General features: G+C 45.5%; 1 protein-coding gene across 3 annotated transcripts; it reads left to right on the top strand.

The window, feature by feature from the left end:
* The first annotated feature begins 1,611 nt into the window (after nucleotides 1–1,611).
* Nucleotides 1,612–23,385, top strand: RAD54L (RAD54 like). 3 transcript variants are annotated; one of them, XM_054073091.1, is made up of 18 exons: nucleotides 1,612–1,671; nucleotides 1,751–1,846; nucleotides 4,466–4,585; nucleotides 5,345–5,405; nucleotides 7,163–7,298; nucleotides 8,084–8,153; nucleotides 10,627–10,915; nucleotides 11,239–11,363; nucleotides 12,991–13,141; nucleotides 14,984–15,110; nucleotides 17,226–17,300; nucleotides 17,745–17,875; nucleotides 17,984–18,094; nucleotides 18,244–18,367; nucleotides 18,704–18,782; nucleotides 18,892–19,071; nucleotides 20,441–20,604; nucleotides 21,747–23,385. In XM_054073091.1, the coding sequence occupies exons 1-18, from the start codon at nucleotides 1,669–1,671 to the stop codon at nucleotides 21,946–21,948; spliced, it is 2,244 nt and encodes a 747-aa protein (XP_053929066.1). In that variant the 5' UTR covers nucleotides 1,612–1,668; the 3' UTR covers nucleotides 21,949–23,385. The 3 variants fall into 3 exon arrangements, with proteins under 3 accessions (XP_053929066.1, XP_053929065.1, XP_053929067.1); XM_054073090.1 differs by having other exon boundaries at nucleotides 1,626–1,671; nucleotides 1,727–1,846; XM_054073092.1 differs by lacking the exon at nucleotides 1,612–1,671 and adding an exon at nucleotides 2,284–2,544 and having other exon boundaries at nucleotides 1,763–1,846; nucleotides 21,747–23,382.

The following is a 23,385-nucleotide window of genomic DNA, read 5'->3' as shown; positions in this document are numbered from 1 at the left end:
TAGCCAGGTATCTCTGAAATGCTGTGGTTTTGCAATTTGTTAAAAGCGTGTCCTTTAAATTGCTCGGTGAGAGCCAGTCCTCATTTATCATGTCAGCTGTGATCCATGGAACAGGAACAGCCTCACTCCTTCCTGAGGACTAGCCTGCCCTTCTCTTTCAATGAAAACAAATCTACACTCAAATTGCTGCTGCTCCGAGTTTGCTTTTCATCTCGAACCCCCCAAACACCCTTTGAGCTGTACCAAAGGGATTGTCATTTTGATCTGAGAGTGCACAAACAGATGCTGGACTGTAATTGCAGCTTTAGGGTCAGATATACTCTTAACGGGTATGTAAAACAACATAAAATTGTACAGAAGTGTCAGTGTATTTTGAAATACTGCTGTGAAGCGGAGGCATCTACCTCTCTGCATCTCTCACTCCTTGGTGGCACTGTCTGCTCTGTCCCAACACAGGAACTGCACTCCTGCAGCCAGCAGCCACCATAGCCAAGGGCTCTGCCTTCAGAACCTCAGAATCAGAGAATCATTAAGGTTGGAAAAGACCTCTAAGACCATCCAGTCTACTGTCAGCCCAACACCACCATGCCTACTCAACCATGTCCTGAAGCGCCACGTCTACGTGTTTTTTGAACACCTCCAGGGATGGCAATTCCATCACTTCACTGGGCAGCCTATTCCAGTGCTTTGCCACCCTTTCAGTAAAGAAAGTTTTTCCTAATATCCAATCTAAACCTCCCCAGCACAACCTGAGTCCTACCTCTCGTTATTTCCCAGTCCCAGTTCCTCTCGTCCTACCACCTGTTATTTTGGGGACGAGACCAGCACCAACCTCGCTGCAACCTCTTTTCAGGGAGCTGCAGAGGGCAATGAGGTCTCCCCTCAGCCTCCTTTTCTCCAGACTAAGCAACGCCCGTTCCCTCAGTGGGTCCTCATAACACTTGTGCTCCAGGCCCTTCCCCAGCTTCACTGCCCTCCTCTGGATGTGCTCCAGCTCCTCAATGTCCTTCTTGTAGTGAGGGGCCCCAAACCGAACCCAGGATTTGAGGCGCAGCCTCACCAGCACCAAGACTCTTGCTCCCTTTTAAGCCCAACCTCTTGTCCTCACACCTCTGTGGTACAGGAGTGGGTGAGCAGGGCCTGTGGCTGCCTGCTTGTCTGTCTGTCTGTCTGTCCACCAGCTTGCTTGTCTACCTCCCTATCTCCCTGCCTGCCTGTCTGTCCATCTGTCTGTCTCCCTGCCTGTCTGTCTCTGTCTGTCTGTCCATCTGTCTGTTTCCCTGCCTGTCTCCGTCTGTCCATCTGTGTCTCTCTGCCTGTCTCTTTGTCTGTCTCTCTGTCTGTTCATCTGCCTGCCTGTCTCTCTGTCTGTCGGTCTGTCCATCTGCCTGCCTGCACGCCTGTGTCTCCCTGCCTGTCTGTCTGTGCCTGTCTGTCCGTCTGTCCATCTTCCTGTGTCTCCCTGCCTGTCTCTCTGTCTGTCCGTCTGTCCATCTCTCTGTGTCTGTGTCTCCCTGCCGGTCCCTCTCTCTCCCTGCCTACCCCGCGGTTCCCCCCAGCCGATCCCCGAGCGGGTCGATGCTCTCGGCGCTCGCTTGGCCGCGCCTGCGGGCTGGGGGCGGGGCCGCCATTTCCCGCCTTGGGTGCGGGTGAGCGGCTCCTGAGGCGATGGTGAGTGCGGGGCGGTGGGGCTGCTCCGCGCCCCCTCAGCCCCACCGTCCCCCAGCCCCGCCATGTGCCCTTCTTGCAGAGGCGGAGCCTGGCCCCCAGCCAGCTGGCCAAGAGGAAGGCGGGCGAGGAAGAGGAAGAAGAGGAGGAGGAGGAGCAGGAGCGGCTCGTCCCGGCGGTGAGTGAGGGGCGCGGGGCGGGGCGGGGTGGGGGATGGATGGTCCTCGAGGATGGAGGCCCTACACCGAGTCCTAACCGCTGCTCCCAATCCTTGCCGCTGCCCCCCTCTGTCCGGGCGGGTGCTTGGTGCAGGAGGACAGTTGTGTGTGAGGCAGCCCCCTGCCAGCCCTGGCGGCGCCTGGATGCCCCTTGGGACACCGAAAATGCCCCCAAATCAATTATCTAAGACTAGTTTTGGAGTTTTAGCAAGCGAGCGTCCTTTATCTGGCCTGGACAATGCGAGGAGTGATCTCCATCAATGTGTGCAGCGAGACAGGAGCTAGGAACAATGTATTTCTCACTTGCAGGCATGTGGGTAAATTTTCCCCGAAATCTTATGTGTTTTCTATTACTTTCCAAGGTCTAATTTTAATGTTCTTATGAATTTCACAACAGTCAAAACTCTTGCAAATTTGGAGCTTTGGAGCCAGCTCTTCCTGACCTTGCATTTGAAATGGGCAAAGGCTGCAAACAGAGGTGATTACAGAAGAGACACCTGTTTAGCATAGATCAGACTGAACACAAGGCATTATCATCTCCAAAGAATGAGCAATGCGTGGAAAAAGAAAACATGCTATTGGAGGGACATTCTGTGTAACTTTCAAGAAAGCACATTTACTTAGATGAAACTTAACTCTACTTCATCTTAAATCAAAGGTATTCCACCTCTGGTAATTGTAACCACTTCTTGTGTTATTGCCGGTTTACTTTGATACCCAAGTGAAGCTGCCTGACCTTGGATTTGAGATAGGAAGAAAACTCCAAACAGAGCTGATTACAGAAGGCACATCTGTTCAGCACAGATCAGACTGAACGCAAGACATTATCGTCTCCAACGAATGAACGGTGTCTGGAAAAACACTGTTTTAAAAGAAATCATGCTGTCAGAGGGACATTCTGTCTAACTTTCAAAAAACACAATTACTTAGATGAAACTTAACTGTATTTTAGCTGAAATCAAAATATGTCACTTTTTGTAATGGTAACCACTTCTTGTATCACTTGGATGGGCTTGTTGAACTGAGTCAAATTCCTTGTGGGATCCCATACCGACAGGAGTATGAGTTTGGTGCCCCTCAGAAGTCGGGGGGGGTCAGCTCTTTGAGGGTTTCATTCCCCGACTTGAATGTGACTACATAACATTGAGCTCCCACTGTTTGCCAGAGTCGTCCAAATTTGACCACAAAATTAATAGCAAATTGCCTTCCTTGCTGAACACGTCACTCGTGGGCTACGATGGGCAAAGCCCAGTAGTCTGATAAGATATATTGCTGTCATGCAACCACAATCCTAGTCAGTGCGGAATTCTCGTGATCATTATGACTATCGTGATGTTGTCATGAAAGCATGACATCAGGCTGGCTATGACTGGTGGATGGGCCACTGCACCTGGAAAAGGTGCAGACTTGTATGCCTGCTTGTGAAATAGAATAGAATCATGGAGTGGTTTGGATTAGAAAGGACCTTAAAGCCCATCCAGTTCCAGCCCCCTACCATGGGCAGGAACACCTCCCACGATCAGGTTACTCAAAGCCCCATCCAGCCTTGAACACTTCCAAGGAGGAGGCAGTCACAGCTTCTCTGTGCGGGAGTATGGATGCTGCTTTGTGGTTATGGAAAAAGCTATCCCTGTGAGAGCAGTGTTTCGTAGTAGGGCAGGCAACTAGGAATGAGTAGATGTTTAAGACAAAACAGAATGCTATGATGCTAATTCTGCGTCATACAGGTCAAGTGATAGGGTGAGAGGGAATGGCCTCAAGTTGTTCCAGGGGAGGTTCAGCTTGGTCATTAGGAAAAATTTCTTCACCAAAAGGGTTCTCAGGCTCTGGAATTGCTGCCCAGGGAGGTGGTTGAGTCACCATCCCTGGAGGTATTTGAAAGACAGGTAGATTAAGTGCTTAGGAATATGATTTAGTAGCGGACAGGTATTGTTGGGCTTGATGATTTCAGAGGTCTTTTTGAACCTAGTAGTTCCATGATTCTATGAAAGTGCCTTGCCTAGAGCTTTCTGCTTCAATCCTCTTTTTCTATGCCAGCAGGTGGTTAAAAAAACCCATGCCTCTCTGCAGAGGACTGTGTTAAATCAGGGAACAGATCAATGACTTATTTATCTTCACGCCTTGATAAATGTCTGAAATTTAGGTTTTAGTGCAAGGCCTTTCACCTGCTCAACAGCAGGTGCCACAGGAGCCTCTGGGGACTTTCACATAGTTTGTTCCATGCTGTTGACCCTTCCTTTTTTCACTTCTACTTTTTTTGAGGGGTGGGGGAAGCAGCATGAATCTCATTACTGACATACCTGCTCCTTTACAGGTTGGGAAGTGGGAGCTGTTTTTGCATTTCGGAGAGTATTTTAGCCCTCACACAGGTTAAACATTAAGGCATGGGGGCCGTGGTGGTGGTGTTGGCTCTGTCTTTTGGCAGTGCAGGTCAGTAATGATTGAGTCTGTTCAGAGATACTCAGCTGGCTGGGGCATTGTCAGTGTGGTTAAGTGCTTACTGAGTGTGACAGTGGTGCATTTATCTTCTGGTCTCACCAGATGCCCCTGAGATTTTCTGTCTTGATTCTGTTTTTCAGACTCGCAAGAGACAGAAGCCTGTCAGTGAGACGGAGAGTGGAGAATGTTACAGGTCACCTTTCCGGAAACCCTTAGCTCCGTTGACCAATAGACCTCACTGCATGGATAGCAGTCAACATGTAAGTGGGTGTTACTGCTAGCACACCATAGCAGGTGGGTTGCATATGGAGCTCATTCATCAAGGGAGTCCCAGGAGGGCTAATTCTCCCTAAATTTCCATGGTCCCATTTAACTGGAGGTGTTATAGAAGTGAGAATCTTTAGGGGAGATCTTTTGCTAGCTCTAACCTTTTAAAGTTGAAGGTGTGGGGCTACTTTCTATGATAGAAATCTTGAATAAGAGAGTTTTGTGGGGCCTTCATGAAGGACAGTGCCAAGGGACATGGGGAGCTTTTCACATGAATGTCTCAACTGCTATCTGCCCGGTTCTCTCTGGGCTTCCACTGCTGGAGACCAGGTGCTGGACTCGCTGGGTGCTTGCTGATCCAGCATGGATGTTTCTACAGTGGTAACCCAGCTCCTTTACAGAAGATAAATTGCCTGACTGAATTACCAAGGCAGAGGGAAGTAATAGCATTTAAGGAAGTGAATAATGCTGGTGAATTTAAGATGGGAGTTACGAAAAATAATTTTAAGCATTAGAAAACTCAAAGGAAAATAGTTACAAAAAGCAGGGTTGGTGAGGGGAATTATGCTGGTTGTTATTTTTGTCCATTTGAGTATTTTTGAAAATAGTTGGGGTTGAAGCTTGAATAGATTGAGTAGAGGTGACTCTCAGCACTTGGCAAAATTGAGTTCTCAAAAAATGTCCTGGACTTGCCTTTTTGACCAGTATCTGACTTCAGACTTCTTAAGTATGTTTTCTTTCTGAATTCCTAGGAGGCTTTTATCCGCAGTATTTTGTCCAAACCCTTCAAAGTTCCCATTCCAAATTATAAAGGTAAGATGAGAAAGTTTAAGGATTGTCTGTGTTGAGTGACTCGGGTAAAGCAGATGACGCTCAGGCCTGTCAAATATATCTGTGGGGATTATTGTTATTTCTTGCAGTGATGCATATGTTCCAGAAATCCTGACTTAATTCCAAAAGAAAAATGCTGGCACATTAGCAAAGTCTTCATATTTCTTGCTAGTGTTTAGTTTGGATAATCCTACATTTCAGAATTGGATTTCATATTCTTACTGCTATGTATTTGATGTAGTGCCAGAAAGATTGTACACCATATCGCAAATACAAAAACAAGATTAATTCCACGCAATGAAGGTTTACCATCTAAATAATACCCTAATGATACTAACAGACAGAAGGCTGTGGGTGAAAAAAGATAGTATGTGCCAGCTTTTTGCTCGGCTTGGTGGTGTTGAGTCTCAAGGTGATCTTCAAAGCAAGGCACTTTCGAATTTCAAAGCCTCAGATGGTTTAAATCAGAAAAACACAGGATCCCAGAAACAAATGGGCCTGTTCTTGTCCCCTTCTTCCCCTTCACCCTCCAGCTGAAAAATTCAAATGCAGATCAACCAGTTTGAGTTAAACTTATAAAAATGTGTCTGTAGGCAGATGCTGACTATGAAATGGCAAGCCCCAAAGGAGTTGACAAAGTTAGCTTGTGGAAAAGCAGATTTGTCAGAAGGCTGAAACAACTGTAACTAGGGAAGCTGCTTTCGGTTATTTTCCTGTTTTCACTGGAACATGAGGCTGTTTCATGTGCTTTTTGTCTTAATGTGCACACACAGTTGCCTCAGCTTGTGATGCACTCCGGTTTTGCAAGGAGCTTTAGTAAGCAGCAGGTAAATTGACCCTGCTTGAATCTTTCCCAAGCAGTATGAATTCTGGCAGCATGTTTGCCTGAGTTGTGATGGGAAAAAGGATTTCTGTGCATGTTCTTTTTATCTCTATTTATCATCTTCATTCCAAAACGGTGACACCAAAATCTAATACTAGGAAAAGGGCTTCTGCTCTTCACAGAAATTGGCTACAAGGCCAAACATCTCCTATTGGTCAGCAGACAGAAAATAGTGCCCTAGAGTAGATATGACAGTATGGTGCTAACTCTGATACTGTAAAACCTCATCACTGTTAAAGATCACTTCTTGACTTTGTATAAAAGATACAACTCTGAATAAGTCTGGGCTAGGTAATCGAAAAAGAGGATTTGATCCAGTACATACTATGAATGTAGAAATATATTTACTGAGCTACTGAGGCCTTACATTCTGGAATCCTGCTTGTCTTCAAAAAACTAGAACAACCACCTTTGTGTATTAGGAGTAACCCTGATAACCAGAGGTAGCTGAGAGAGACAGAGTGCCTATTTGTGGCTGTATGCCTGTTGCACAGGTCTGGGATTAAGCCATCTGTCGCCTTACAAGACAGCTTATACTGTTGCATGCCAGGCACATACGGCATCTCTTCCATGCAGTCACGCCCATTTTGGTGCAGCCAATATGATGGGCAGTGCCATCGCTTCAGCTTTACCTCTGCTCCTTCGTTCTATTCTTTCCTTCTACAGAGCTGTCCGCTGTGTGGTGGCAGAGTGCTGCCAAACCACTGCCCTGCGTGGGTTTACTTTCTGCACCAGTTGTGCCTGCAGCTCCACTTCGGCACCCAGTTGTTCCTAAACGTAATCAGACTCTTCTGCAAGGCTCTGCTTTCTTCCAGGAACAAGTTGTTCTTTGAGTTGTGCCTTTGTTTGCTTTCAGGGCCACTGGGCTTGCGCGCGCTGGGTATCAAACGAGCAGGGCTGAGGAGTCCTCTCCATGACCCTTTTGAGGAAGGAGCTCTGGTTCTGTACGAGCCCCCGCTGCTGAGTGCCCACGACCAGCTGAAAATAGACAAGTGAGTCATCACCTGGCACAAATGCCTCAGCTCTGACCTCCTTGTACGTGTAGGTTTGTGTGCTTGCTTCCCAGATTTTTCTGAGCTGGGGTGTGAACATCAAGGAAAGATTGATTCCAACTATTCTGCCTCTGAATTGGTTCAGGTATGGTAACAATCAAAGAAGGAATGTACCCATGCCCAATTGTTTGACTTCTTCCGCAGGCTGTTTATCTCCTACTCATCAAAAATTTAAATGTATTGCAAGGAATGAGGATGCATGCATGGAGAAGCTGCTTAGAAAAATCTTATGAGTTAGCTGTTAGTCAGGAAACATCAACATCTGGGACAAGCAAAAGGAGATAACAGACAGTCAAATGTTGAGCGCCTAATGGTTTTTATTCTTGGATCGGTTCCTTCTGTGCGGTTGTTACAACTTAAAAGGGCTGTCAGCTGGATCTTCATGGACGGTGAAGAGGATTCCTCTGTCCAGTAATGCAGTTACAATATTGTTATTGAAACAAGGAAAACAATAATGCCTCTTTAATCGTGTCTCTGAACCACATTCTCCCTTTGTTTTAACCATGGCCCAAATACATGGTTTCACTCATGTTTTAGATTGTAGATCAGGCCCCTGTGACTTCATTCTCAAAACTGAATTAATGCACATTTCACTTACTTGTTGGTAGTTGCTTCCCTCATGACACTGGGGACTCTTCAGTATAGCCGTGAGATTTTAAAAAACCTAAACAGATGCTGTGCCAAGTTCATTAATCACAGTCTTCTTCCCTGACTGTCTCCTGCAGGGACAAAGCACCTGTCCATGTTGTGGTGGATCCTGTCCTTAGCCGTGTTTTACGGCCCCATCAGAGAGAAGTAAGTTTTCCCTTGGGACTTGGGGGTATGGCAGGAGGACTTGGTGTGTTTCAAAAAGCTGCAGTTGCTGTGCTGGAATTGTTACCCACCTACTGTGAGGTCTACATAAACCTCACAGACTTAACAATGTGTGACACCTCACAGACTCTAGTCTGTTGCAAATGCAAAGTGAAACACTTGTTGTAGCTGTCCTCTTACAGGCCTGAATGCTGCAAATATTCTCTGCCGTGTGTTAAGCAAGAGGACATACTGGGGCTATTACAACAGTCTTTTTTGTCCTTAAAAATGTTGAAATTTATTCCTTTCTTGTGGGTAAGAACTTTTTCTTCTCTTGCCTCTCATCTAGCAGGGCTGGAGCACTCTCAGCCTAAATATTGGTGCTGCCTAGTGCACAGACTTGTTTTCTGTGGGGTTGTAGGTCGGCTGAGAGTAGGAACTGGGAAGTTTCTGGGAGCGTTGTATGCTGGTTGCGCAGGTGTAGGAAAGCACACTGGCTGACTTGCATGTCACCAGTGATACTGTAGGAAAAGATAAGATTCTGCAAGGAGACAGGATCTTGCAGAATTGAGGCTGAAAGTCCAGCCTTTGCTTGTCCTGAAGTCTGGAGTTGTAGCTTTATTGAGTGGAACTCAGTGTGAATGGTGATGGGATGTAGTTGCAATAAATTATCTTGCCGCCTAGTCTTGAGTTAGGCAGGGCAGGCTGTCCACCACTGTTTTGCTGGTCAGCAGAATTAATTGGATCTGCAGTCTCTGAGGGAGGAAACACTGAAGCTCTTCTCTCTGGTGCCGTGGTTCCCAGCAGAGTGTGGAGTAGATTCCTACTTCACTATGTTTTATTTGGAGGCTACTCTTTGTAGGTATGAGCTGTCCGTGACCAACGTAGACTTGAAATTTGCCAGTGGAGAGAAAAACGTTTTATGTATAAATACGTGCAACATCACAGTATCAAAGCAGTGATACTGATCTCCGCGTGTCTAAAGCAGGTATCTGGACTGTTTGAAGTTCATCACAGATACAGTATGTTATCGTTTAAGCCTGGAGGCAGCACAGATGGAAGCTGTGATTGCTGATCTTGCAGGCTAAGCAGGTCAAGCTGGATGTGTCCCTGCATGGGAGATCTTCAGGTGGCTTCGAGAGCACTGTAGGCTGCTCCAACCATGTTCTTTTATCTCAGAATTGGTACTGAACCTGTGACCCAATGTAATGCTTATCTCTGGCTACGTAGCTGGAAGTACCCTGGTTTTGGGTAAGATACTGCCTGCTGGTGCTTTTTTCAAGTAATGATAGTTATGTTGGTGTCCTGGGTACACCGTCTGTTTTTGACAGCCACATGTTTCAGATGAAGCAGTCTCAGTTATAGTCTGACTAATAAGTTGTTGCTTGCTAAGATTCCTGTGGTGCTTTGTTCAGGAGATGCTCCCAGACTGTTGTACAGCCTTGCTCAGTTTTGTTGTGTCTTTTGCCTGGTTGCTGAGAGGTTACCCAACTGGATCTCCAGCCAAGTGCACTCTTCCAAGTCAGTAATGTATTTCATAGTTCTGCAGCTGGCTTAAATAACCTCTGGTAACCTGTAGAAAGAAAGAAAGAAAAGGACTTGAAAGTGCAAGTGAAGGTGTTCTGTCTTTGGTCCTAAATAGTGGAACACAGAGGGGTGAATGAATCTGTCCAGGTTCATTCAGGTTGTGTCCCTGACTCTCTGCTCTGTTGACACAATGCAGGGAGGTTGTAGATTCCCTGCACAATGCTGCAGTTTTCTCTGGCGATCTATCATCATGTGATAGAGGAATATTTTGCAGAGTCTGTCTCTTTTCTTTCCCTCTCCTTTTATCTGCTTTCATTATGTGTCAGGGCCTAATGCAAGGCTGAGCTCTTCTCCCACCATGTGACGTGGGCTATAACCTCAGCCCTGTGTCTTCTCTGAAGCTAAATCTGCTTTGGGCCTTGAGTGGGCCCACGTGAGACATTGCGATTCTAGGCAGAAGTGACGAGGCTGCTAAGGGTATTCTAAGAGTTAATCAGGCAGCAGAAACATTTCTGCTTGTTCTATGATTCTGTGTTTTTAAAACTACTTAACTGAGTGATGTTAAAATGATTAACCTGTTTGCAGTGATTGATGCAGGTTAGGTGATGGCCTGGGCCTATCTAATGCAGCCAAGGATAGAAATTTCTGGGAATTCATGTCAGGAAGGTGGTTATAATTTTGCAATTAATATGTAGTAAGGTTTCCTGCATGTTATGAGGTAGGTGTTGGCACCAGTACTGTTGTTGTAAACCAGATGTGACAGAATTTTAGTTGCATCTTGGGTAATTTCTCTCTGTCTCATTAGAACACTGCGTGTCCCCAGGGTTGTGCTACACAGATTTGCTATTTGTTGTAGTATCGGTCCTGTGTATTGTGGTAATGAAGCTGTAATGAAGTTGTCATTCTACTGATGTCCCCGTCCTGTACTGAGAGAACAATTTTTTGGCAGGGAGTGAAGTTCCTCTGGGACTGTGTGACAAGCCGGCGGATCCCTGGGAGTCATGGCTGTATCATGGCAGATGAAATGGGGCTGGGCAAAACCCTGCAGTGCATCACACTCATGTGGACGCTTCTCCGGCAAAGTCCAGACTGCAAGCCTGAAATTGAGAAAGCCATGGTGGTGTCTCCCTCCAGCTTGGTGAGAAACTGGTACAATGAAGTAGAGAAATGGCTGGGGGGAAGGATCCAGCCACTGGCCATTGACGGAGGCTCCAAAGAAGAGATTGACCGTAAACTAGGTACAGAAATGTTTGCAAACGGTGTGGTCAGCTGGCTTTGGTCAAAATCTTGTGTGGGAAGAAGCCTATAGCAGCTGATGTGAACATCTCTGAGCTATCAGTAGACCTCTGGAGAGTGGGGCAGAGATGGGAGGGGTGTGGAAATGGGGACAGTAGTGGGGAAAGAAGCATGGGTATATGTGGGTAGAAGAAATGCTATAGAGTAATCAAAACAGGCAGGTTTTCCTAGATTTTAAGGCAAAAGTTATGACTACAGAGCTTGAGCCCTTTTCTAGTAGTTTTCCTCATCCCTCTTTTTTCCTTTTCCCTCTCTCCATCTGCAGTTGGCTTTATGAACCAGCGTGGCCTGCGAGTGCCTTCACCCATCCTGATCATCTCCTATGAAACCTTCCGACTCCATGCCGAGGCGTTACAGAAGGGCAGTGTTGGGCTGGTCATATGTGATGAGGTACGGGGGGATCTTTAAAGAGAATCTGTTCCTGATGTTTTCTTGAGATCTTTGCTTTCTTCGAAGGGAGGAGGGCAGAAGGGAACAAGGTGGCCACTTTGTAGGTCCCTGGCAGGGTCTGGGCACCTCCTAGGGCCCTCTCAGCATGGAATAGGTAGCAAGAAGGAGGTCCACTGCCTGCCTCTGAAAGAGGCCTGACTTTGTTGCAATGGTAGTGCCCTGGCTCAGTGATCTGGTTTTCTATTGTTTATGTCTGCTTTTGCTAAAGTGAGAAGTGCTTTCTGTTTAGCCTGGCCTCATGTTCTCCCTGGTATTTTTTAACTTGGTTCTGTTTCAAGCCAGGGGTGGGACTGGAGACTCCCGAGGTCTCTCCCAACCTAAATGATTCTGCAATTCCACACTCTCTTATGAGTAGTGTTGGCTGCTGTCAGCCGCTTTATCTGGCTGTCTTATGCTGTGTGTGTGGGGGCGTTTGAAGGGCCCTCCAATGGCAGGACCCTCTTTCCCTCTCTGTCGCCTGCTGCATGCGGCAGAGATAGGAGAGCTGGGTGAAGGGTTAACTAGTGTTTCTTGTTCAAGAAGAGAAAGACCTGGCTTGACTTTCTGCTTGCTGGCTGCTGGATCTAACTTTGCCAAGGCTGTGTTGTCAAACTCTGCTTCCACATGACTGAAATGGAATTGTTTTTTTATTTATCGTTTGCTATTTATGGTTATATGTAGTGAGCCCAGGGATGCTGTGAAGGACAAAACAGAACAAATGCCCTCTGCCTCCTTGACATGATCAAGCTGGGGGCCTCAGCCACTCTCGAGATGTTTTCCATTGCCAGTTAGAAATAATTTGTTAAATAGCGATGCCACCCAGTGGTTTGGGTTTGTATTTGCTAGAACAGTGTTTAGAGGAGCTTGAAAAGATGGAATATCCTCACAAGTTTAACTCCTGCACCTCTCAGTGCCCCTGGGATGGAGCCAGCAGCTAGGGATACTTAGAAAGCAGGTCCTTGGCCTTGTATCTTCCGTGTGCTCCCAGTAAATACTCAGCTCTGCTGTGATCTGGCACTTGTAAAAAGCATTTTGTCACTCGTGCTTTGTCCTAGAGCGCAACACTCAGATGCTAATAAAGGTGTTTTTCCCAAGCATGAGAAATAGGGCCTGTGTTCAGATGACCCTGGTAAGAGGTGCAGGATGTTTTTTTTAGTGTGCAAAGACCTGGCAGTCCTGGATATAGGTGGTCTGAATGCCTTGAGTGATGCACTGTTACTGGTGCAGAGTTCAGTGCCTAGAGTTGGTAGTAGAAAACATCCCTGTCTTTGAACCAGAAACAGTTCTTACAGTTAGACCATGTGGTGGTTGTTATTTTCATGGTAGGCCCTCTGGCCTGGGTGGGACGCCGATGTTCCTAGTCTGGGAAGCTAGTAATGCTGGGTTTCCTCATGTAACGGCTTCAGGTGTCCCACCAGATTCTTACCTTGTCACAGCAGTCCACTACCAGGGGTGGGAAAAGTGGTGAGATGTCTTGTGGGAGATATTTTTTGTCAATGTTGATGAGGATTTCCAAGCTGCTTCCCATCAGGACTACTGGATTTATCAGCTTCATCCCTCTTTTCTTTTTTTTTTCCTTTATTCAAAGGGCCATAGACTGAAGAACTCTGAAAACCAAACATACCAGGCTCTCAACAGCTTAAATACACCTCGACGAGTCCTTATCTCAGGCACCCCCATACAGAATGACCTGCTGGAATATTTCAGCCTGGTACACTTTGTCAATTCAGGCATCCTAGGTAAGACGTGAATGTGGGATGGAAGTGAGAGAGGGGAAAGTTGCTGGCAAAGCCTCCCCTCGCTCTCAGTGCCAGTGAAATTGGCAACCAAGACAGTGGTGAGAGGAAAGGTCACGTACAGATTGGAGACTTACTTATCTTTTAGCTTGTATCCAGAAAGTCTAAATCAGAGTCCCCTGTTCCAGAAGAGTACCAGTCCCAACAGGTGTTTTGGAAGGGGAATTAATAATTAAGGTAATATGAATATATGACGTTGAGTACTGCATGGCTCATCCCATGTAGCTGTACTGGTCAGCCAAAATGTCCACAAAGGCTAAGAGTTTCTCTGACAGTAAACCCTTGGAGATACTGCAGGAGTTGCTGGGTAGGAAGAGCCAGCTCATAATGATACTTCCCGCGATACTCCCAGGTTACAGCAAATTCAGAAATCTAAGCCAGAAATTATGTATTTGCAGGAGAGTCTTTGTGGAGAGGAGGGTTTGAAATGACATGCTCTCTGCGTTGAGTACAGAGGCAGCCTGGGAGACAGCTTTCCCCTGCTCTCTTGTATCCATGTGGCACAGGAATTTGAAATGGCTGATGCAAGTTGTAATGGTGTACCTTGTGGCAGAGTTAGGCAAGAAAATCTGAATTTCTGGCAGTCTGCCATCCCATTTTCATATTATCAAGGAAGAAGTTAAGGGTGATGTCTAGCACTTGGAGTTAAGACTGCTGCTGCTCTTCCTTTAAAGTGGTGGAGGCCTGTGAATATGGGGTTAACTTCATCTGAGATAGAAAGAGAAGGGTCTGGAGGAGAGATTCTAATTAGCATTGAGCTTTTGGGATCAAACACCTTCTACAGTCGCTGGTAGCAGACTCAATATCTGTCTCTGACTCCAGAGCTCTGCTTGTGTCTGAGAGCTCCGTTTTCATTTTAAAAGCAAAGTGGTCTTTGCATCTTCTCCTGCATCACTGGGTTAGGAGTAGGTGTACTGCTTTCTAGGGTGGAACAGCTTGTCTTTTTGAAGAGGTCTTTTGTTTTCTGTCAAGGAATGAAAATCTTGTAATCTGTAAATCACTTTCTAGTTGCTATAACTCTTCATCCATGTTTATCTGACTGTTTGGTGTCCAGTCCAAGGGGATTCTCATTAGTTCTAATGCATGTGCAACTCTTGTTAAATACCATTCATTGGAGTCTTTATCTTACAGGCAGCATTTGGGCCATATCTTTTTCTGCTTGGCTGTTTTTTCCTTCAGGATTTCTCAAGGAAAGGATGGGATGGGGTAGTAGATGTTCTGTGTCTGCTTTTTCCATGTGCTTCAATTTTGAGTAGTTATTGCCCCACTTGATCTGTGCTTTGGATGAGACTAGTCTGCCCTACTTCCAGTTTGTTCTTTCTGAGGTGAGGTTGATACTGTGCTGCCAGCAAAGCTGCATGCATGCAGTAGTAATTTTTCCCACTTTGAGCCTGTAACCAGTAATAAGCAAATGATTACAGATGATTTTGGAACAGGCACACATAATGCCTGTGCTATTGTTTGCAAGGACAAAATCTGGGACTGAAAGTATAGCTGGAACTTCAGCAAAACCAGTATGTGTTTGACTGAACTCGAGTTTAAGTAGAATAGTATGACTTTTGGCAATGCATTGTTATTGGAAGTCCAAAATGATTTTCTGTTGTGCAGACTTGCCTGCCTTGTTTGATTCTTTCCTGGCTAGAAAGGAAAACAAATCCTACTGATGGGATGAGAGTTTATTTTATCTGCAGGGCCCCATGCTTGTGTACGATAACTGAGGCTGCGGGGTACTGATCAAGGGGGGTTTGGTAGTAATTGTCACCTTTTCACTTCTGTTTTGTACAGGGACTGCGCAGGAATTTAAAAGGCATTTTGAAATTCCCATCTTGAAAGGCAGAGATGCGGATGCAAGTGAAGCTGAGCGACACAAAGGAGAAGAGAGGCTTAAAGAACTGATCAGCATTGTGAACAGGTGAACTTCATCCTTCTTCTCTTTGCAGAGCTTTTACATAAACCCTTGGTGTTCACTGGTATCTTTGCAGATTACAATTGTAGCTGTAATGAATTCTCTTGCCATTTATGTCTGTTCAGCAAGTGATTGTGCAAGTATTTATTGCCTAAGAAATCTACGTAGCACGTAGCTTCAGTCTGAAAAATAGCACATTGAAACAGCACAGTTAGCTGCAGTCATCCCAAGCAAATGTACTCAGATACTGAATCATGATCTGACTTTTATGTTCCTGTTTTCTCCTGGGATCCGAATAGTCATGCAGTATCCTTTCGTGTTAACTACAGCGTAGACTGGGTCAGACTTGAGATCCATCCGGCCTGGATGTTCAGTGGCAGATAGAAAGAGTACAAGAAATGTCCCTCAGTTCTGTCCACTGCCCAAGTCATAAGGGTCCAGTTCACACCTTCATGGCTTTGTTGGCTCTGTAGAGCTAATGGGATTAGACTGCTGGTGTCAGAGATGTGACTTTTGATCCCCAAGTAGCACCTCTGTGCTGTCTTATTTCTCTTTCATTGGTTTTTGGTATTTGTTTAAGCCTGTGGGTTTGGTTGTTTTTCTGTTCATGAATACAACCAATTTATCCACATCGGCTGGCAATCCCTTGTCTCTCTATGAGAACTCTTACTAGAGACCCTTTTAAATTCTCAGCATTGCTTCTTTCTTCATTTTTTTTTCTATTTTTTTAATCTGCACGTTTGCAACCATCACAAATACAATCCCTTAGTCCACAGTCACAGTAAATTGAATTTCACACCAAGTAGAGCCTCTCTGTAGAGACAGCCCTGACCTTGACTCAGGTCAGCTTGCAGATGCCTAAGAAAAAGGAAAGTTCTGAAGGAGAAAAGCTTATTCCTTTTTTAGGTGCACTTATTTCTTTCTATAGTTAGTAAAAAATGAATGTAAAAGTGTGTTCAGAAATGCTTGTGCCTGGCTGTGTCAAGGTCTGTGTCCTTCCTTTTATGTGCAACAGTCATGATACACAAACAGGAAAGATGAAGCCCATAAGTAGTAACAGATGAATGGGCTGAATTTGGTAGGAATTACAAATGAGACAGTGATGCATAGATATGTGGAATCATGGGTGTAAGGCTGGAAGGGGCCTGGAGAAGTTGTCTGATCCATTTTGCTGTCCCAAGGTAGAAGATGTTAGACCGAAACTGCCCCTTACTTAACACCCACCCAGCACTGAAAACCTTAAAAATTCCTGAGGACACATTTTCCAGGGCATCACTGTCTCTGCAGTTAGAAAATGCTCTTAGTGTGTAACATAAGTCTTCCTTATTGTAGCTTAAGCCTGTTATTTTTCAACCTTCTGCTTATGAGTTTGGAGACCAGATTATTCCTTTCTTTAACAGCCTTTGACAGATTTTGGGGCTGTCATACATCCCTGCTATCTTTCCTCTATAGGTTTTGGAACATCATATTTTCAATGTTTACTGGCAGAATTGGGTTTCTCAACATCTTTCTTATTCTGGTTTTTCAATTCAGCATTTTTTCCTAGTCCATCCCGTCTTCTAAAGTGTGGTAGAACTGCCCCATGAGGCATTTCTGGAGCACCAAAGGATATGCCCTTTGATGAAATTTTGGGCTGAACAATGAAACCGGCTTGGCTGGGGATGGCTTCTAAGTTACTGCATGAGGAGCTGCCTGCTTGTACTTTAGGTTGTGTCCCTAGTCTGTGGTGGTTAAATCCTGTCCTTCCTTGCTGTCCGCGCTACTGGTTGTAGCTCAAGTTGAAAATGCTGTTGGTAATCTGAGAAAGAGCTGAGTTTCTCTTGTAAGGGACTGGGCTCTTTTAGGTGAAATCACGCATAGTCCCTCCAAATCTTATGAATCAAATTGGGAAGCCGCACAAAGACAGTGGATTATACTTGGCTCAGAAGCACGGACTGATGAAGCCTCTTACCTTGGCTTAGTGTGGATGGTGGGTGTCTGGCCTTTGCTGTGTGTGGGACTGTCACAGACTTTTGGAGAGGAGATATCAAAGGGACTTCGTGTTGAGCTTGTGAGGAATAATAGGGTAAAACAGGGTTTTGATGTCATCCAAGCATCTGATCTTTCTTTCCCTCCCTGCAGGTGTTTAATCCGCAGAACGTCAGACATCCTATCCAAATACCTGCCAGTGAAGATCGAGCAAGTGGTCTGCTGCAGGTACCGGGAAGCATGTGCTCTGCCTGGGAAATGGGAGGAGCAATGGGTGGAGCACTGGGAATGACTAAAGAGTTGAAAAAAAGCCCTTCAATGCATGCAGGAGCTATTTCTTTCTAGGAATGAGATTGTAGCTATTGGCAATATGTTGCTTTTCCTCCTGAAGCAGGGATGGACAACCCACAACTGGTGGTTATGCCAGCCAGCTGGTGTGCTTGGAGCAGCTGTGTACAGCATAGCCCTGGGCTGTGCAGAGTATCTGCAAGCTTCTCTTCCAGCTTTGGGCTGAGATATTGATGCTTTGCCATCAGCCTTGGAGGCAATGCTAGGCTGTCCATGCTGTAGCTAAAAAATTGGGCTAAAAGGAACCCATTGTGTAGATGGAGGAGAAAAGATGGTGTTGGTTTGGGGACAGGCTGAGACTGCAGAGGTCTTGTTCTGTTTCAGACTGACACCTCTGCAGGCTGAGCTGTACAAGAACTTCCTGAAGCAAGCCAAGCCGGTGGAGGAGCTGAAGGAGGGCAAAATCAGTGTGTCATCTCTCTCCTCCATCACTTCCTTGAAGAAGCTCTGCAACCGTAAGTTGTTCCACTCACTCAGTGGATTTAGTTTTTGTACTGTTGGTGGTTTTTTGGGGGGGTCTTCTTCATGCACTCCACAATCTCTGAGCTCTCTTTGTTCTCCAGACCCGGCTCTTATCTATGATAAGTGTGTGGAAGAAGAAGAAGGTTTTATGGGAGCCCTGGACTTGTTTCCTGCTGGCTACAGCACTAAATCTGTGGAGCCTCAGCTTTCAGGTACTGTGGAACCCGACAGTACAAATCTATAAGTGCTGCTTAATATAGGTAACCGTGAGACTGTATTTAGCATCTTATCAAATGTCCCTCCAAGATCTGGAATGTGGGAATTCTGCTCTAGCTTTCTTCTTTCTGTCCTCTTTATCCAGGAAAGATGCTAGTTTTGGACTACATCCTTGCTGTTACGAAAAGCACCAGTAACGACAAGGTGGTTTTAGTATCTAACTACACTCAGACACTGGACCTGTTTGAAAAGCTCTGCAGGAACAGAAGGTTTGTCTTTGGGCTTCCTTTGTTTAATCCTGCAAGGCTGTACTTGCAGCCTACCCTGTAAAAGAAAGTGGCTATTTTTAAAGTTTCTAACAGCAGGAACTTGTGATCTGTCTTTTGTCTCAGATGTTCTTGAATTGGAACTAATGTGGCTTGTGCTTTGGCTACTGGGGTCACTCAGCAGAAAAGCACTGGCCCTTCGCAAAAGCTCCTAAATCCCAGGCTCTTGTTACAAGGCTGTTAGAAAGATTTTTTTATTTATTTTTTCTTTTTTATCTTTTGAGTAGGATGCTGTAAAGGGCACAGCAGTCTGACTGTAGCATATCCTGTATATTCCAGGTATTTATATGTCCGGCTGGATGGCACCATGTCCATTAAAAAGAGAGCAAAGATTGTGGAGCGATTCAACAGCCCCTCGGTAAGTAGAACCCGCCAGATGTGAGCATCACTCCTGCCAGTTCTGAAGGCTGTAAGTAAAAGTACAGCTGTGCCTCTGTAGTTTAATCCAAGCCTGCCTTTTTCCACAGAGCCCTGAGTTTATCTTCATGTTAAGCAGCAAAGCAGGTGGCTGTGGTCTGAATTTGATTGGGGCTAACAGACTGGTTATGTTCGACCCAGACTGGAATCCAGCTAACGATGAGCAGGCCATGGCTCGTGTGTGGCGGGATGGCCAGAAGAAGACCTGCTACATCTATCGACTGCTTTCAGTGAGTCCTACTCCTCTCACTCTCCTCAGCATGGAGTTCTTGGTGCCAGCCCAGACTGCAGCTACTGTGACTGTGACCAGAAGGGGAAGAAATGTTTTGTGTTGGTGACCAGAATTGATTAGAACTTAATTGCTTACTACTCTTAGATATGTTGCCATGGAAAACGAAGAAAGTTCAAGCTGGTCATTACTGCAAGCCTTGGTTTCTAATGGTGACTGACTTTTGAGAAACAGGAACAACTGGGGCTTCCCAGATCAGATGCTCTTTTGAAGTCATTTAGGCATCTGACTTCTTTAATTTTCTGGGGTGTCTGATGCCGGGGTTGCTCTTTTTCAGTCTGGCGGCAGTCTGTTTTTGTTGGGTGTACATGTACTTAATTAACAGCAACTGCATTTGCAGAATTACAGCAGCTTTTAGAATTTAGAATAGCTTTAGAATTTCCTTTGTCTGTAAGGAAAAGCATGAAGTTTAGTCTTTTCAGACTACTGTAACACTTTGTCCAGCAGTGCAGGTAGTGATTACTGCTCAGAAGTGTCCCCTCTCTACCCTTGTTCTCCTTCACCTCTTATTAGTTCAGACTGTGGGGTTTTTTGGTTTGGGTTTTTTTTTTTTAGTAAGCTTGTGTTCCTTGATCAATTAATATTTTCCTTTGACAAAACAGATGTTGTTTGCCTATCTCTTCCTTATATTATTCCTCTTTTTCTCTGATGTGGCTGCACCTGGAAGCAAGGAGGTCATTTGTTTTTAGAAGTAGCAAACCAGTCAGCAAACCAGGATTCATCACCCCCCTTCTTTTGTTTCCAAACAAGTGCAACATGGACGTTTTTATTTTATTTTTTTGCCATAAGAATGTAGTGGATTTGGCTTCCTGCACATGTGTTCTAGAAGTAGTCTGGTCCCTTCAGGCACTGAGTGTGATTGATCTGTGTGTGGGTGAAGCAGCAAATACTGCTGATGCTCCTGTCGCCCTAGCCCTTGCTGCTTTTTTGGAGAGGAGGTTGTGTTTGGGTTTTTTTGACAGGGAGTGGCTATTTCTGTTCAGCTCCTTTCCCTTCTTTCCTGTCTGCACAACCTGTGTCTGAGCGCCAGCCACAAGTGGCAGCTCCACCTCTTCCTCATCTTCCTCCCTCGGATCCACTCTTGTAGCCGATATGAAAGACTAGAGAAGCAAAAGTGGGTTAGATCAGCAACCAAATAGGACTGGTTGAAGTGCAGCTAGTAAAATTTTCATGTCATCTGTAGTAGTCTGGCAAGGCACTAAATGGTCCTGACAGCTTACTGGTGTTCCACGTGGGACAGTTTCCCATTGTGTAGTGCTCCTGTAACACCAGTGTCACAGCAGTGCTTCATCTCTGACTCTCTCCTGTAGACAGGGACCATAGAGGAGAAGATATTCCAACGCCAGACCCACAAGAAGGCCCTCAGCAGCTGTGTAGTGGATGAAGAGCAGGATGTAGAAAGGCACTTCTCACTTGGGGAGCTGAAGGAGCTCTTCACATTGAATGAGACCACCACCAGTGACACCCATGACAAGTGAGTAGAATGAATGACTAATGGATGGAGTCAGCAAAAAAAGGCAGCTTAGTCTACTGGTTCAGGGGTTCCTCAGACAGCAGGAGAAGGCTTAGAGAGGGAGGGCCTCAAGTGTCTCTGCTTCTGAAGCTGTTAATGACCTGGAGATGAGCACTTCCTTGCTGCCCTCCCTTTTTGTTATCTTAGAAAAGCTGTGCTGGCAAACTATCTTGTTGCTTGTCAGTTGGAGGCTGTGAAATACCGCAGTTAATGAGAAAAGAGACATTTATTTGAGCTATTCAAATTGGTGGAGCCCAACTTGGTCCTTCCTTGCTGCCCCCTTCCTGGTGCTTTTGGATCTCCAAATGCTGAGCTGCTTCCACTGCCAGGGCTACTGTATCAGCTAAGAACTCATGAGGCCAATCCAAGTACCGTCCTGGGGACTAAGAGACTCCTCTTTTCCATTGTCTGCTCTTCTCCCCCACTGCTGACACCTGTGGTATTGTAGCTACCAGAAAGAGGACAGGGAGTGCTTCACTGTCAAAGTTAAGACTCTGAGTTCAGGCAAGAAATGAAGAAGATTAGTTTTAAGCTGACTCGAAGCTTTGCTCTGTGTAGGTAACTTGTCTGCATGGCAACAAGCTTTGGCCGGGCTGCTGCTGTTCTTTGTCTTGTTATGTGGCAGCTCAGTAGAGCATCTCTAAAACAGCCTGAGCACAAACCTGTGGCCGTGGTGGGAGCCAGGATGGAGCAGTTTGGAGCATGGTGTGCTCTCTTGAATTTGAGAAGCCTGATGCAGTGCTAAGAATGTGTTAGCAGTTGGGGGTGTTCACTTGAGATCTGCTCTAAGCAACATCCCTCACATTTCAAGGAAAACTCATCCTGAACTTGCTCAGGGTCTTGTTCGACCATTCCCACATGGCTAAACAGGGAGGGGGAATGCCATTAGGAACAGAACCTTGTTTTTTCCAAAATGTGAGAGTCATTCCTTATCTGTCACGTGTTAAATGAAACGTGGTAGTGATTAATACTGTCTAAAGATCCATTTGCTAATGTTACGAGTGAAGGGGAGTTAACTCAAATGTTACTGGGGTGCATTTTTAAACAACCCATGCAGTAAAGTAAAGGAACCTTGCACTGATCTTGCACTGACTCTGTTCCAGGATCAAGTGTCGTCGTTGTGTGAATGGCCACCAGGTGCGGCCCCCTCCTGAAGGCTCCGACTGCACCTCTGACCTCTCCCAGTGGAACCACTGTGCTGATAAGCGGGGGCTGCAGGACTCTGTGCTGAAGGCTGCATGGGATGCTGCCGTCACCTTCACCTTTCATCATCACTCCCATGAGGAGCAGCGAGGGATTCCCTAACAGGTTACTGTCCCCTGTGGGGGCAAGGGCAGGCTGCTCTGGCAGTCCACCCCACTTTAGTTCCTTTCAGGGAAAGGGGCAGTGGGTGGCAGTACGTGTGCTGGATTGGCGTGTGGCTGTTGGAATAGCAGAATAACATCGTTTCTGAGAGGCTGGAAGGGATTTAGCATTGGGTAGTCTACTGCAAGAACAAGGAATCCATGGCTTTTTCTCTGCTGTTGTATTATGTGCCTGAAAAACAGCCTTTTTGCAACTGGGAAGAACTGGACCTCGTGCACTTCATCAGATTCAGCACTGGTTCTTGTGATTTTGGTGTCTGTGCCTTCTACTCAGCCAAGTTTTGTTCTTCAGGTTTAAGTTAAGCCTGCAGTTTTATAGCACTTGATGTGCACAATCGTGGTTTTCTTCTTAGACAGCTGTGGCTTATGGCTGCTGATCAGAACGTTGCAGGATTCATTTCTGTTGTGAAATGTGAACCTTGCTGATTACTTTAGGAACAAGAGGATTTGTACAAGGGGAAAAAAAAGATCACCTTGAATGTTGAACATCTGGCCTGAAAGATCATACAGGCAGTAAAAAAATCAGGCTTTATTAAGGTAACTCAATTTCTAAAATTATTTGCTTTGTTATGGGCAGGATCCTCTGATCTAGCAGTGTTTTAATTACATCATATTACAAGCCAGTAATAAAATTCACACTTTTGTAGATTATGGGTCTTAATTATTTTTATTATAAAAACATTACAAAAGAACAAACCGTTCAAAACCTCTGTAAAAGGACTGCAGACATTGGAGAGAGGCAACACAACTGCATGTGAACAGCAGGCTACTTGGTACATAAAGAATTTTTATATGAAGTAAAATTTTCTAAATGTAAAAGGTCAAGACTGGGTGCTTTTTTAGCTTGTTTTCTACTCCCTTTAAGTGGAGGGAAGAGTTCTTATTTCACAGATCACAGAACGGTTAAGTAGGAAAGAGTCTTAAAGTCAGATTGTCCAATGCCCCTGCTCAAAAGCAAGGTCACCTAGAGCTGCTTGCCACACATCCCAGCCAGATGGCTTTTGAGTCTCTCCAACAATGGAGATAGTTCTTGATGAGATACTGGCTGATACAATGTGAGATTTGTAACAACACTCGGTGAAATAAATAACTGCTTGTCCCAACATCTGCAGGAAGTCACAGAAGCTTATTTGATATCCGTCCCACTTAAAATATCCAAACTGAGGAGATGGTAAGAGGTAGATCACCTGGAAATACAGCTGTTGACCCACATGGCCTTGTGTCACTCCACTGTGGTAACCCTTCTTCAGATAAATAGAAAAGAGACAAGAACAACTGTACCCTGCTTGAACCAGGGGAAGAAAACCCCACCTTTGTGATGAAATAATCTTATCAGCCACGGACTGAACTGCTTAGGTTCAAGCTGATTGATTTTCTC

The sequence above is a fragment of the Cuculus canorus genome, chromosome 8 (assembly GCF_017976375.1).
Source record: "Cuculus canorus isolate bCucCan1 chromosome 8, bCucCan1.pri, whole genome shotgun sequence".
Classification (NCBI taxonomy): Eukaryota; Metazoa; Chordata; class Aves; order Cuculiformes; family Cuculidae; genus Cuculus; species Cuculus canorus.
Note: the sequence above shows the minus strand (reverse complement) of the source record. Positions and strands in the feature narration are given on the sequence as shown.